Source organism: Papilio machaon, chromosome 9 (assembly GCF_912999745.1).
Source record: "Papilio machaon chromosome 9, ilPapMach1.1, whole genome shotgun sequence".
NCBI lineage: Eukaryota > Metazoa > Arthropoda > Insecta > Lepidoptera > Papilionidae > Papilio > Papilio machaon.
In genome coordinates, this window is record NC_059994.1 from 3,235,301 (window position 1) to 3,249,954 (window position 14,654).

The following is a 14,654-nucleotide window of genomic DNA, read 5'->3' on the forward strand; positions in this document are numbered from 1 at the left end:
TTCCCCGCGGAATTAAAAAAAGTAGCCTATAAGACTACGTTCTAAATCTGTGCCAAATTTCATCAAGATCTGTTGAGCCGTTGCGGAGATACCTTCAAACAAACATCCATCCATCCATCCATTTAAACATTCGCATGAAGATGAGTATCTGGTGAATTTCTCAAAGATCGATATATAAATTGATGCCTCAGTTATCTGATTCAATGAATTTCCGTTACCCAGACCATACCATCGTTCAGTCGTCAAGAAAGTCTGTTTATGTACGCTATTTAGTAGGTATAAATATGGTTTTCATCCCTATCTTAATTGAAACTTAAGATTTATGCTTGAGAAAATATTTTTTACATTACACATTAAGTAATATCGTAGTATTGATGAGTTGTCGTTTTAATATAAAACAGTTTCTTTTCATCGTAATACCTTATGATTTGATATCTTAAATAATTTGATTTCTTATGTACAACATAACTCGCTACCCTTTTTGTCCCTTTCATCTGTATAGACCCAACTCCACGTCACATTAAGGAACTAATAAGCTTTGGGCGCAATGTTAATGGCTACCATTCGTATAAACGTTAAAACTAATAACCTGCCAAAATACATTTCCGCTATTCCACTCGTATTCGAATAGTCAGGTATATTATGCATTTGTATTTGTCGTACCTATATGCTATAGTGTATTACCATGGAGGTTTTTTTTATAAGTATAAAACACGCTTTGTTAAAAAAACACTGTGAAAAATTTACATGTGATAGGTGAGTTTAATAGGCCTCATATGACATCTATAAATTTTAGCTTCATAGTGAAGTTAGCTGTTTATGCACATCGATTAAATTGTTTGAATTGATTCGGATTTCAAACATATGTGAATGGAATTCAATTGTTTTAAAATATCCTTGTTTTTCGTTTGATTATTTGTAAAATCCTTAGTGTTTAAAAAGAAACAGTGTTCACTCGCATTAATAAGACTTTCGATTGACAAGATTACACCAAAATATGGTGGTGTTACCATCGTTTAAAAATTTTAACATAAAGAAATTTGCTAAAACAGTGAAAAAGTACGCCGCATTTTTGCCATGATGTTTAAGAAAATAACATATAAATGTTGGATTTAAGTAACATCAACATAATATATACAATTTACATGCGTGCGTTGTTTCATTAGAGAGAAATGGTTTTCGTTGACAATTGAGGGCTGATTTGCATTTAAATAAAGTTGCTTTGTGAAAAAAAATATCGAAGCTTCTTTTCTTTCCACTCTAAGACTATTCCTACGTCATGTCATTCAATACAGTACACATTTTATTACGATATATATATATATATTTTTTTGATATTAGTACTAGCTGTCGCACGCGACTTTGTCCGCGCGGATTTAAAAATCCATACATTTAAAATTTCGCATTTATAATATTAGTAAGATAGTATGACCAGTATGACCACTGCCTACGAAGTACAGAATTAATTTTGTATGGATTGGATTTCATAGTATCAGACCTTAAGAACATAACGAACAACTACAAGCCCGAGAATCTTATAACAAACCTATTCAAACAAATAAATCCTATAATATGGATGTTTTTATTAATTTTCCTGCTTATCAAAGTTTTTAACGATGTAACATAATTAACTGTAAAAAAAACATTAAATACATTTCTTTCTTGTTTGTCCGTTATTTTTGGTTTAAAGTTTTTTTTCTTTGTTTGGTTTTGAAGAATTTAATAGGAATGTAAAGAAACAATTTTATTTGCGTTATAATTCAAAAATAATAATCACGTAATTTCCAAGTTAGAATAACCATAGAAAATCGTAACCGTTTTCATTCAACCCTTCAATAATATAAAAATATAAAATCACTTATCTATATCTGTAAATGTAACTGAAATAGTATGTTTAATATAATATGACAGCGGCATTCTCTAGTCTAATTCACAATGGCGAATAATGCAGACCCTGAAATACGCTATGAAAGTTTCTGAATAAATCTACATATTATGAGAACTTCGCTGTGGTCGACAGTATTACCGTTTGTCAGTCTGTACATAAGTTGAATGGAATTTGCACTTTTTGTGTAACTGAAATATAATTTAATAATATTAAAGTTGTACAGAAGAAAAAAGATATTTTTATTATATTCTATAGTTTATTTTCATACTATTAGATTCATTTGGATTTGCTCATATGCAATTGTGTCGAAATATCGGGAACCCGAAAAACTAATAGTGATTAAGATTCCGTAGCTTTCGAACGATAATGAATAGACTTATGTTTTTCAAATTTCCACTTTTGTAAGTACATTATATATATAATATATTAATTAGTAGTTAGTGACTCTATTATTATGTTACGTTATATAGTTTACCTTTATATGTATGTCGTGGTTTGTTAAATAGTAAAGAAACAAAAGTATGATTCTCTTTTAATGAGGGATTCCATATTATTGAGTTATGCGTATGATAAGAAAATAAATGAATGTGGTTACACCCAGAGTCGGAAATCTGTTAATATTCAATAAGATGTTCAAATATGGGAAACTTTGTAAAAAGGAAAACTATAAAAGAATAAAGTTGTAACCTGCGGGACGTTAGTATGCTATTACGCGTTTTTTACCGTCTTTATGGCTTTTACAATGTAAACGTTTCTCTCGAGACATATCTTGATACTTTTATCACTTTCAAATTTTTTTTTTAATATTGCACCTTACGATCTCTTTCATCCTTAGAAGGCGTTGACAATTTTTAGCATCGAATAAAGATACAAGGAACGTAGTTCTAGGTGGTAAACTAAAACTGTCTGTGAACAAAAACTACTTGTATGTAAAAAGGTTTGGGAAGTGCAAACTAAAAACTTGCAACAAGTCTAAAAGCTTGGCCTAGTTCCGGGAACAAACTGAAGTTTAGCACAAGAGGCTTTATGACTGCTTCAGAAAAGTGTTAAGCTTTGGCAGCGATAAAGTAACTTACCTCATTAAAGCAACGTGATAAATACGTTTAAGCCTTTATGTAGATAAAGTACTAAACCTTGAGCTAACTGCAATTGACTTTGTTAACGTTTTAACGTTTTACTTATTAAATTCCTACAAAGATTTTTATACAGTGAGATGGCAATCCAGCAAGCAGCCACCCGGATTTCGCTAAAATAGCAACGTAACCTCTGCCCATAGATTTACATCCGCAATTTATCTTTAATCAGCTGAAGAAGGGACACACAGTTAGAGAATGTTTTCACTTCCTATGCATACTCCTCTTTTTCCCATCCATTCCTTAGAAGAAAAGTCTGGCAAGGGGGAGAAGGACAATCTCAATAACAATTGTGATATGAAATGACATGTATTGTGTATTACTTTCTTGTCGGTCAGGTGAATAAAATACATCATCATCATCATCATCAGCTCACTATACGTCCCCACCGAGGGGCTCGGAGCCTACCCCAACTAAGGGGTGCTTAGGCCATAGTCAACCATGCTGGCCAAGTGCCGGTTGGTTGACTTTACACATATCATTGAATTTCTTCTCAGATAAATAAAATACATACGTGATTAAAACCTGACTTTGGAGTCAGTCAGGTGAAAAAAAAAAAAATTATTATAATCTAGCTTTTTATTTAATTTTCTGCACTAGGTTGTAAGTCGAATAAAGTTGTATTATCACAGCTTTTTATACTTAATTAACAATAAGTCAGAATGAAGTTACAATTAAGGGAATTACTTCGAGCGAAATTGATTTCTATTAGTGGCACTTAAGAGCGGAAGTGGCTAATCGAATTAGCTTCAGATCAGGTGTGTCAGAGCAGGCATTTAACTACGATACTACAGTCGTTACACTGGCAGTTAGGCTAATTGAAATTACGTGAGTTGAATACTTATTTTAATTGAGAAACTGGTACTAAAATGTTTTTTTTTTGTATTCTACAGTTAGAGCAATAGTTTTTAAAGTTTAAAGATCAAAGATGTAACGTACAATTCAGAAAAGTTAGTATCAAGAGTATATTAAAAGAATGAATCAGCATAAAGAAAAATGGAATCAAATATCACTAAAACCGAAAGGATGCATCTTACTAATATTCTCAATCTGTTATGTATTCGTTTGCCTTGAAGGATTTGTTCCATATTTAAAAAAAAAATGAATCAAAAGTACCTGTAAATGAGAACCCATATCTTCCTAGTACATATACCTTAGTTCATTCATGTGGAAGACAGTAAACTGTGCCATACGATTGAATCAACTTGATACTTGTAGTATCTGCGAATCCTTCTAAGTTACGAATCTGTGTGCTTTTATTATTCGTTGATGAAAATCATTAATTCTCTTAATGAGTATATGAATAGTACAACAAAAAAAATCTCCATTTAACGAGGTACTAATTACAATTTGTAGCCTTTGTACGTACATTTTGTAAATGTTAAACTATTTTGCTCTTTTGTGTCATCATGAACGTCGAGGTATTTTGTAAGTTCCTCTTACAAAGTGAAAATTTTAACCTTTTTGTAAAATGGCTCGGGAAGAATCGGGTACATTCTTTGAAACAATAAACCTGAAGTGGCTGTTGAGCTTCGGGGCTTCGGTAATATTATCTTTCGTAGTGCAGTTGCCACATAAAGAACTAAAGATTTTAATTAAATAAATAAAATCTAGTTATTTTGACGAAACATTTTCAATTGTTTAAAATAGTATTTGATTCCTTTAATCTATATTTATTAAAAAAAAATTACAAGTGCATTTGAACAAATGACTGCACAATTTTATAAAGATCTTAAAAGAATTTCAGTTAATATTTCAATAAATAAAATAAGCTTTTAAAACTGTTATTAATGCTTTACAATAATGTTTTTTTTTTTTTTACACTTAAAACGCAATTCGATTTTAAGGTATCTAGGACACAATTAGAACGATAAACAAAAAACGCTATAGTTTATAAAATTAAAATGAAATATTTACCGTAAAAATCGAAACGAATTCTCTAGAATTCATTGGTAAGCGAATATGAAACAGCTTGTCTTACGAAAAAGACCTGCTCTAATATTTTCTCACTTCTCTTCGTCTCAGTTAAAAGCTTATGATCTATCAAATTGTTGTAATTTTTTTTTTAAATGTGATGAGCTACTGAGCCTAGATCTTACTTAATTGTTAAACGATTGCATAAGTATAGATGCTGTCAGAAGATTACCAACTTAAAAGAAAATATTACTATCGTGTATTTGTTATATTAATTCTTTGTTCACAGTATAATTGATTACTCCAAAAGAACGTCCAATTGACGTTTTCATTTGGCGTAGTAATCAACTCTGCGTAATTAATTTCCTGAATTTGTTTTTCTACAAACTGTACAACCCCCTCGTGCCGTCGAGTTTATCTTATTGATTTTTTGTTACCACTTCGTTCGACAGCTATATACGAGTAAGTACAGGAGTTTTTTTAAATTTAATTTATTGATTATTGTTTCATCTTTTTTACATAAAATGGATACAATGAATGAATTAATGCTTGTAATTTTTTTTACAAGTCAAACTAAAAAAGGTAGTCTTTTCTTTACTTTTCTTTCATTAATGCTTGAGGAAAAGAAATTTATTTAAATTAATATCGTAATTCTTAGATATGTATTTATATATTTTTCCTATTGTCCAATAAAAACTGCAATTACCAGTGAACTTAATATAATGTAGCTCTTACATTTTTCATCCTGGCAATATAAAAAATTAATGAGCAAAAAGATATGAGACAATTTTCAATTTTCTTGTCGACAATTTAAATACACGGCGACTAATTCAAAGTATGTTTGGCTTACAATCCTTTATTACTCGATTTATGCTTACTGGATCTCATTCCGTGTATTGTTTTCCAAACAGACCGGACACTATAGTTAACAAAGCATAGTCAAAAAATTTAATACACTTCCTAGTTAGGATCGAAAATCATACAGTAAACTGTAATATTTTCAGTTAAATTAACATTATCTACTATACTATTATTGTAATGCAGATGTAGTTGATATCACTGTGTATTTATTTAAACTTAATAGAAATCCCTTATTTACATTTTCGGATAACTTTGTCTATCTATATTACGAGTTTACTTCGATAGCCAGACAATATCAGCAACAATATTTGCACGAGCGCTTCAATGAAACAAACCGATGCAGCTACAATCACGATAAAAGGAAAATCGTCAAAGGACTCGTTGTAACATGTCGCCGTGTCGTCCTTTATACAACATACAGGATGTTCAATAAATCAATGCCCGAGGTAAAGTACATGGCTAACAATAGACCCGAAGTGAAGCGGTTATGAACGCAATAAATGGTGTAGATAGAAATGCTTCAAAGTCATTTATTTAAACTTTACAAAACAAAAAAATACTTTACATTTTAGATTATGAGAGCCTATTTATGGCGTTTACAGAATATTGTACCAAAGTTAAAACAAGACATAGACAGTGTTGTAGGAACGCATAAGGGTCAGGAAAAATAGAAATATTAGTTTTCATATAAAACATGAAATAAATAACATAAACGCAAATAAACGTTCATGTCGTAGAGTAATGGACATTGGCTTTCTGGATATTACTGAAACATAATTTACCTTGTGTTCCGACCGAGTTTCCTAAACTTGTCACGTCCCGAAATTATCTTATATCTCTTCCTTAAAGATTCAGATCCTCTTACAATATTTCCTTTCAGCTCTAAACACTTTCTGTAATCTTAATACTGATTTAATAGGACAAGCTACAAGTGTTAAAGTATCTTGCAATAAGTGGTAATTATACATACTCAGAAGTGAAGTTGAAGCAATTCCGCTATTCGTGTGATTAGTGTGGTGCCAGAGGCCTAATGTTAGCCCTATTTCCCTTCCCACCCTTTTTTATTAGGAAAGGATGGGAAGGGGGAGTGGATTTGGCAGAAAAGGAAATGGACATATTCTTTTTCTGTGCATCCCTTCCTTCATTGATTAAAGGAAGGCAACGCATCTAATACTACGGATATATATGAACAGCGGTCGCTTCACTATTTCGGCCCCGATGGCCACTTGTTCGTTTGCCACCTAATATTATAAAAAAAGTCTTTCCCTGTTCGTACAACGAATAACGAAGCTATGTTAGATAACTGTATTAGAGTTTAATCTCTTTATGTATTTACTAGCTGTCGCCCGCGAATCCGTCCGCGCGCAGTTAAAAAAAAAATGAAAAATAGATGTTGGCCGATTCTCTGACTACTGAATATGCTCACAAAATTTCATGAGAATCGGTCAAGCCGTTTCGGAGGAGTACGGGAACGAAAACTGTGACACGAGAATTTTATATATTAGATTTGGTTCATCAACAAAAGTGCATGTGTTCTTACATCAATTTTACACTCTATTAATACAGGTTTCAGGCAACATGTGATTTCACTTGCAGATAAACACAAAGTATGTAAAGTATCGGTGTATAAACAATCAAATAATACAACAAAAGAATATGTAAGTACAGCAAAAGCTCATAGTCACGTGTTACGATGAATGTGTTTCATTAACTACTGAAAATATTAGAAGCAAGGAAATGAAAATTGTCACGTTTTATTTAACACAATTCTAATATCCTTTGACATGAGCTTGAAGCTCGGAAAAATAATGCGAGAGAAAGGAAAACAAATTACATTCCAGAAGCAATGTGAGCGAAATATTACGTGCCCGCTCTCTAGCCATCACTTATTCGCCAAGTCTGTTTATCATTTTACTCCGTTTTTTCCCTTTAACAGATTTAAATTTCCTCCATAAATACATGTTTTTAAGTTAAAAATTTCATATTTTCAAAAATGTTTAAATTAAGTAAAATTTTTATTTTACTTAATGTAAACATGCTATGTGAAAGACACGTGTTACTCGTATATATGTAAATAGTATCTATTAATCACTAGCCATTAATGCCATCAACACGTTATACGCAGATGATATCGGCCTGATTTATTATACTAATTACTGAAACCAGATAGTTATACATTCTATACATACGTATACAAGTTGATATAATGTTTTCCAAACAAATCTATATATATAAAAGAAAGTTGTGTTAGTTACACCATTTATAACTCAAGAACGGCTGAATCGATTTGACTGAAAATTGGTGGGCAGGTAGCTTCGAACCAGGAATCGGACATAGGATAATTTTTACCCCCTTTTCTATTTTTATTCCGCGTCGACGGAGTCGCGGGTAAAAGCTAGTAATAAATAATTGTAAGTTAAACAAAACTAAGAAATCGTTTCGAAACAAAGTTTGTTTGTGATCTTTTACAGTATATGTTTAACGTCTGACGAATGATTGGATACCTACGTAATTTATTACAAAATTAAGTTTCATAGGCAAATAAGCTGGCTGAATTAAATAATTATAATGTATAATTTCAAAAAAACACATTGAAGTTACGACCATTTTTTTATGTCTTATGTTACCGGATCAGTACTTTTTATTGGTTAATCCGGAGGACCCGGATTTCGGATTGACCACAAAAAAGGTTTAATGAGTAAAACCTCACATATTGTCTTTCCCTAGATTTAAGGTATTATTTTATTTAACATTATATTTTTTTTTTCATTATTCCCGCAACGAACAATATTAACACAACACAGTGCTGCGTTTTACACAGATTGAGAGTTTACATTCCGTATTTAATTTGTGTTCAAAATTGTTGACGTGTATAAATAGGGAATACGCAAGATTCACCAGCATAGGTAACATCGTGTGTCGTCATTTGCATAGAACACATTGGTGTATCAATATAACACGAAGCTAGGATGGTCACTAACCCCTGATTGCATTGCTCCAATTTGCATAATATCCTTCGCACCGAAATGAACTCATTGTATTTCGAAAATATTCATTAATTTCAGTAGAAATTTTTACAAACATATACAAAACGATTAAATGTACAACACCTCCTAACTTTAGTTTAGATGTAGCTTATTGAATTAAATAAAAATTGGCTTCAAAATTGTACGAATCAATAAGAACCAAACGAAGAATCCTTGGTAAATTTTAAAATGACCACTTTAGTGGGAAAATGTAAATACGCTAGTAGAATTCCATTATATTAATTAAACACCAATGTTAAATTCACGATTGAGTCACGCCGGGTAACCTAGTCGGTACCTACACCGAAGTATACATTCGAGTCTTTAGTGTCGTATAATGTCTTACGCAAGTCTTAATAAATTAATGATAAATCCGTTGTCTTAAAAACTTATTCAATCGAAATAGAATCGGCTATTTTATTTCCACCAAGTCAGTGTACTGCTGAGCTATTGCCGATTCTATTGTTCTATTTGTACAGAATACTTCTCGTTAATTAACTAACATAACACGAATTACACTAATTAATCAAGGATCGGGTTAACCTTAACATAATCCTCTCTCTGTACTAACAAGAAAATTAAACACAGCATATTCAGTGTTGAATGTTAATTATAGATATTATCAATTCTCACTTGATTCGTTATATCTCAGCTATAGATCTGAAATCAACTATGTTTTTGTAGTCGTAGGCAAACGACCTATTTTAACTCATGTTAAATAAAATTTTCTATACGTATGTTTACAGTACAGTATCTTTCACAAGTAGGACAATAGATAAGAAAAAGAATAGGGGTATTTTATTTAATCGGTAGTGTTACTTTGATTGCTCGATATAAAACGACTATTTGCCGTCTATTGTTCGCGCTGATTATGCCAAGCTTGAACTATTGTGGAGCACAATGGTTACTTTGCATATGATAAGCTTTCGCTTTGCAAACAGATCCCATGATATCAGGGACAGCAGCGGTGCATAGCCATTTTCATTGGTATGGTTTAGACGCGTCACTGTTTACTAGAGTACATTGCTCTTACTCTAGCCCTTAAAGATACCTAACCTATGAGTTATTTTTTTAATCAGCCGTTTAACTAATTTATACAATATAAGGCATCGCTAGAGATTTTGTTCCCGATGGCTTAAAATAAACACTCATTTACCCAATCCGTTATTACTGACTTTAATTTATGTTTTTTTGAAACTCGTGTGGTAATAAACATCCAAAGCATCGCATTTATTATATTACTTCATAACAAAGTTAAATGTATTATCATATAATACAAGTATACTCAAAGATCTGCATTAATAAATGTGGAATTGTATTATTGCGGTAGTGTATACATATACAAATATACATAAAGCTTACGCGAGACGGAAATTCTCTCAATTGCGAAACTATAACAATCCGAGTTCTGTCATATGCAAGTAAATACATGTTTATGGCAATTAACTGGGAATGGAGACATGAAAATGTTCCTTCATCTATTTGAGTTCTCAATATTTAAGCCCCTTGTGAATAAAGATCTTTCCGTACAATTTTCATTATTATTACTTGCTAATATTAAGTAAAATATGAATACCTCATGCGTTCAAGTATATTTAAGTACATCTTAAACAGCACAGCAGCTTAGATTCTTAGGAATAGGCTTATGAATCCTGGCCCATGTGTCGGAGGTCTAATTTTAATCCCCTTTCCTTTCCCACCGTTTTCTTATAAGGAAAGGATGGGAAAAAGAAGTGGGTTTGACATTTATATTTAGGGAAGATTAAAGTTAAGTAAGGCATCTGAAATTGCGGATGTCTACGGGCAGCAGTCGTTTCACTATTTGGCCGAAAATAATCAAAAAAATATTCCTATGCGCGCTGGGATTTTTTTGTGAAATAGAATTCGTCCATCTTTAAAAAGTAGGAACATTATTTACGATACGACGTGTGATCGCACCTGGGCTCGACTTTTGAACTGGACCTCACTAAATCTACTAACTTCTCTCGCAGTAAGTTAACACAGTATAAATCAATACCCCATCTATAAAGTAACCTTTTGTGACCCGAATGTAAAATACGATCAAATTATTTTTTATGGAACTGTGAGAATGTGATAACTTTGCCTATACAAGACTGTATAACGACTTTGTGTCCACTTCGTCACTTTGATTTATTAGGGTTCTGTACCTCGAAGGAAAAATAAGCAATCCTTATAGGATCACTTTGTTGTCCGTCCGTCTGTCTGTCGAGATACTTTTTTTCATGAACGCGTTGAAGTATCAAGCTGAATTTTATACCAAATATTCAGATCTACTGTCCTTTGGAGCTGAACTCAAAATTCTAAGGCTGCGGAATCAAAAGATACAGCCGTTAATGCAGAAAATTTTCGACATTCGCAAGAGAATCAAAATCTATAGGGTTCTTGCTATGATCTCAGAATTTCGATTTTAGTACGAAACAATGTCTTATAGCACAGATAAAGGAAAAATTGCGGAAAACGTTAATTTTCCTTAATACCTATGTACGCGTTTGTACGGAACACTCGATGCGCGATTCCGGCTCGCACTTGGCTAGTTTTTTTTATTAGAATATTAAATAAATTACACATTAAAATAAACTTTTTTACGTATATGTTTAGAAAGCATATTTTTAAAGAAGAGTCGACATTAAATGCATTGATTTCTAATAATAAATATTTAATTTGCATTATTAGATAACACGCAGTTTTGATGTTGGCACACGTCACCAAATCTGTTATATACCAAACGAAATACAGTACAAGTAACGTATATTCTAAAATAATATACGTTACTCTGTTGAGGGTATCCATTCATAAAACTAGTTTCTTATCTCAGGCTGGGATTAAATGTATGCACATCAGTTACACTAAGACTGATAGAAACATAAATAATTGTGAGGATATCATCTTCGGAAATAACTTACGATTCGAAACAAGACTTTCGTGAGTCGTAAAGTATGGTTTCCGATATAAATTGACGATCTTATATATTTTATTCCGCTTGTTTGTGTGAACGTGCTTGGGTTATACAGTAAATATCTAACTAAATGTTTTTTTTTTCAATTTATCGTTAATGATGTTGTTTTTTATTTAAAAACTAGCTTTTACCCGTGACTTCGTCCGCGCGGAATAAAAAAAATGCACACAAGGTAAAAAAGTTCCTATGTCCATCTCCTAGTTCTAAGCTACCTCCCCATCAATTTTCAGCTAAATCAGTTCTACCGATCTTGAGTTATAAATAGTGTAACTAACACGACTTTCTTTTATATATATATAGACTAGCTTTTACGCGCGACTCCGTCCGCGCGGAATAAGAAAGAAAACGGGGTAAAAATTATCCTATGTCCGTTTCCTGGTTCTAACCTGCCCACCAATTTTCAGTCAAATCGATTCAGCCGTTTTTGAGTTATAAATAGTGTAACTAACACGACTTTCTTTTATATATATAGATAGATAATAAGAATTACATGAAATATTCTATTAAAGGTTAATTAAGAAATGTAATATATTATAAACGTTGCGATAATAATACCCCAATTGATGTCTTCATAAAATACATCAATTCCCATTGTAGAACATAAAATGTCTTTGTTGAAAATTTAAAACGTAACACTTATTGTAAAATTTAGTATAAAACATCTACTTAGTTTTTTTATTGTTATACACTAATTTATAACAAAGTTATAACATTAATTGGCAACAACATTATTGAAATTAAAAAAAAACTAAAATCCCTTTCAAGCTCACCAACAACAAAAATCGAACGTCGTCTTCATTTTATTACATGATAGGAGGTAGTAATAAATAAATTAAAATACAAATTGCGAAATGTTTAAAGAAATACAGATAATATTAATATTATAGGTCATTTTTTTATATAATACAAATTGCCAAATCCTTTGTTGAACACCAATGTTATTGATCTGGTTGCAACTGCAAAATTAATGTATTCAACCTTTTTGGTGGTAACAAAGAGTTCATATGCGACCAAGAAGGTCGAACTGGCCACGCGCAATTGCTGTGACTTATGTAAAAAGACCAAAGACAAAAACAGAGAGTTGTAATAATAGTAGAGTATTGTATTATGCTAGTCGAAATGCAGTTTATTTTAATAAAAAAACAATTGTGAAATTGCTGAATACTAGTAAATGCATTTTTTGACGTAAAAACAATTATACACATGGTAATCAATCACTGTTCTATTCAGAAACTGCGTGATGTATAGCCTGCGTTGTGTCAATCCAATACGCGAACGAAAATAGTTTTGATTTAAATCTATTTGATGCGGAGTGTTATTGCAAACTGAAACAAAAATACATTCTGTATTCCTATCTATTCGAACCGTCCTGTTAGTCCTAACATCAGTATTTGTATATACAAATTTCACATATTTGTTTTGTCCGTATTTACTATCACTCCTTCAAAGAGGTTTATTTGTGTAATCAGCACATAACCTTGGTAATACTTTACCATAAGAAACAACTTTGTTTATTTTTTTCAATTCTATGATAATAATATAAATTTTAAATAATTGAATTATAAAGCTAAAAAATTGCGAAAGTTGATTTCTACTTTTAAATATATGTCCAAGAAATTAAATGATATGGTAACTGTCAATCTTACAGAACAGTCGAAAATTTGTTTGTAAGATAATGTGTAATAAGAGTGTCAGTTAGTTTAGAGTGAATAAATAGTGAAAATATAATAATTTTGTTTTTTTCCTAGATGTCAAGAGAAATATATCTATAGAATTTGTTTAATAGGATGAATAAATACACATTAACAGTGTAAAGGGGTACAGAAAGAATCTAGAAATCTGTTCTAAATTTGAACATTTTTGTTGTTTGTTTAATTTGAATTTATTATAGTTTCTGTAAATGTATTTTAAACGTGTGGAAGCTCGTAATCAGATTGTGGCCCTGGATTTAGGTGTAACTCACGTTTACTGCATTCGTTTAACTATAATACTTCAGCCATTTTGCTCGGAGTACGCTAATTGAAAATACGTGAGCGTAATACGTAGTCTAAATTTGCAATCGAAATTGTGTCGCTTTCCCTTTTACAAAAAAGCTAATTTAGCGGTTACTCTTTATTGTATCTTTCGCTATCGAATTTAAAATTTTGCCAGTAAATTATTCTGTTTTCATTACGACTTACTGAGAAATAAATTTCGATAATTTACTACATTTTAAATACATGCCACATGTGCATAAGATTAATTCGTAATCAATGCAACATTAGCGCCAGCGACGTAACTCTAGCACCATTTGCGGCAGTCTAGGGAACGCCAGCGCCGTCAGTCGGTATTCAATGGAGTCAACACCTTACCTGTCGAGCGATCGAAGTACAACACTTCTTCTGTGACTGTCGGCAGGAACAGACGTTGAACCATCGCGTGACACCTTACCTACGTTACCTATCTTGTATTTTGTATTAAGTAATCATGGACCATGCTGTGAACGGTGACCCACCTCCGCCGTCATATATATTATTTTATTATACATATTCTCGAATTTATAAATTCTAGTTTATAATTCGCGTTATATTACTATTAGTCTCTTGTATTTTTCAAAGAAGTACATACATTTTGAACCTAGACCTTAAAACAATTTATTTACTACATTTGATCATTCTTTGCTAGGTTAAGAGTACTTACTTAAATAAAGCAAAAAATAAGAATTCTAAAGCGGCTATCGTGTTTCAGTATAACTAACGATTCGGAGTCGGCTAAGGAATGGTAAAGTATTGCTTCCGATATAAATTGGCAATCCTATATCTTTTATTCCGCTTGTTTGTAGTTCAGACGTGTACGGGATACAAAGAAACTGACCC

At 31.8% G+C, this 14,654-nt stretch overlaps 1 protein-coding gene across 1 annotated transcript in view; it reads right to left on the reverse strand.

Annotated features, from left to right (window-relative positions):
* Positions 1–14,214, reverse strand: part of LOC106718625 — an 86,367-nt gene extending 72,153 nt beyond the window's left edge. Inside the window, exon 1 of the mRNA XM_045679468.1 lies at positions 14,151–14,214. Within this exon, the coding sequence (XP_045535424.1) occupies positions 14,151–14,214 (64 nt within the window). The remainder of the gene's footprint in view (positions 1–14,150) is intronic.
* Between the last annotated feature and the right edge of the window lie 440 nt (positions 14,215–14,654).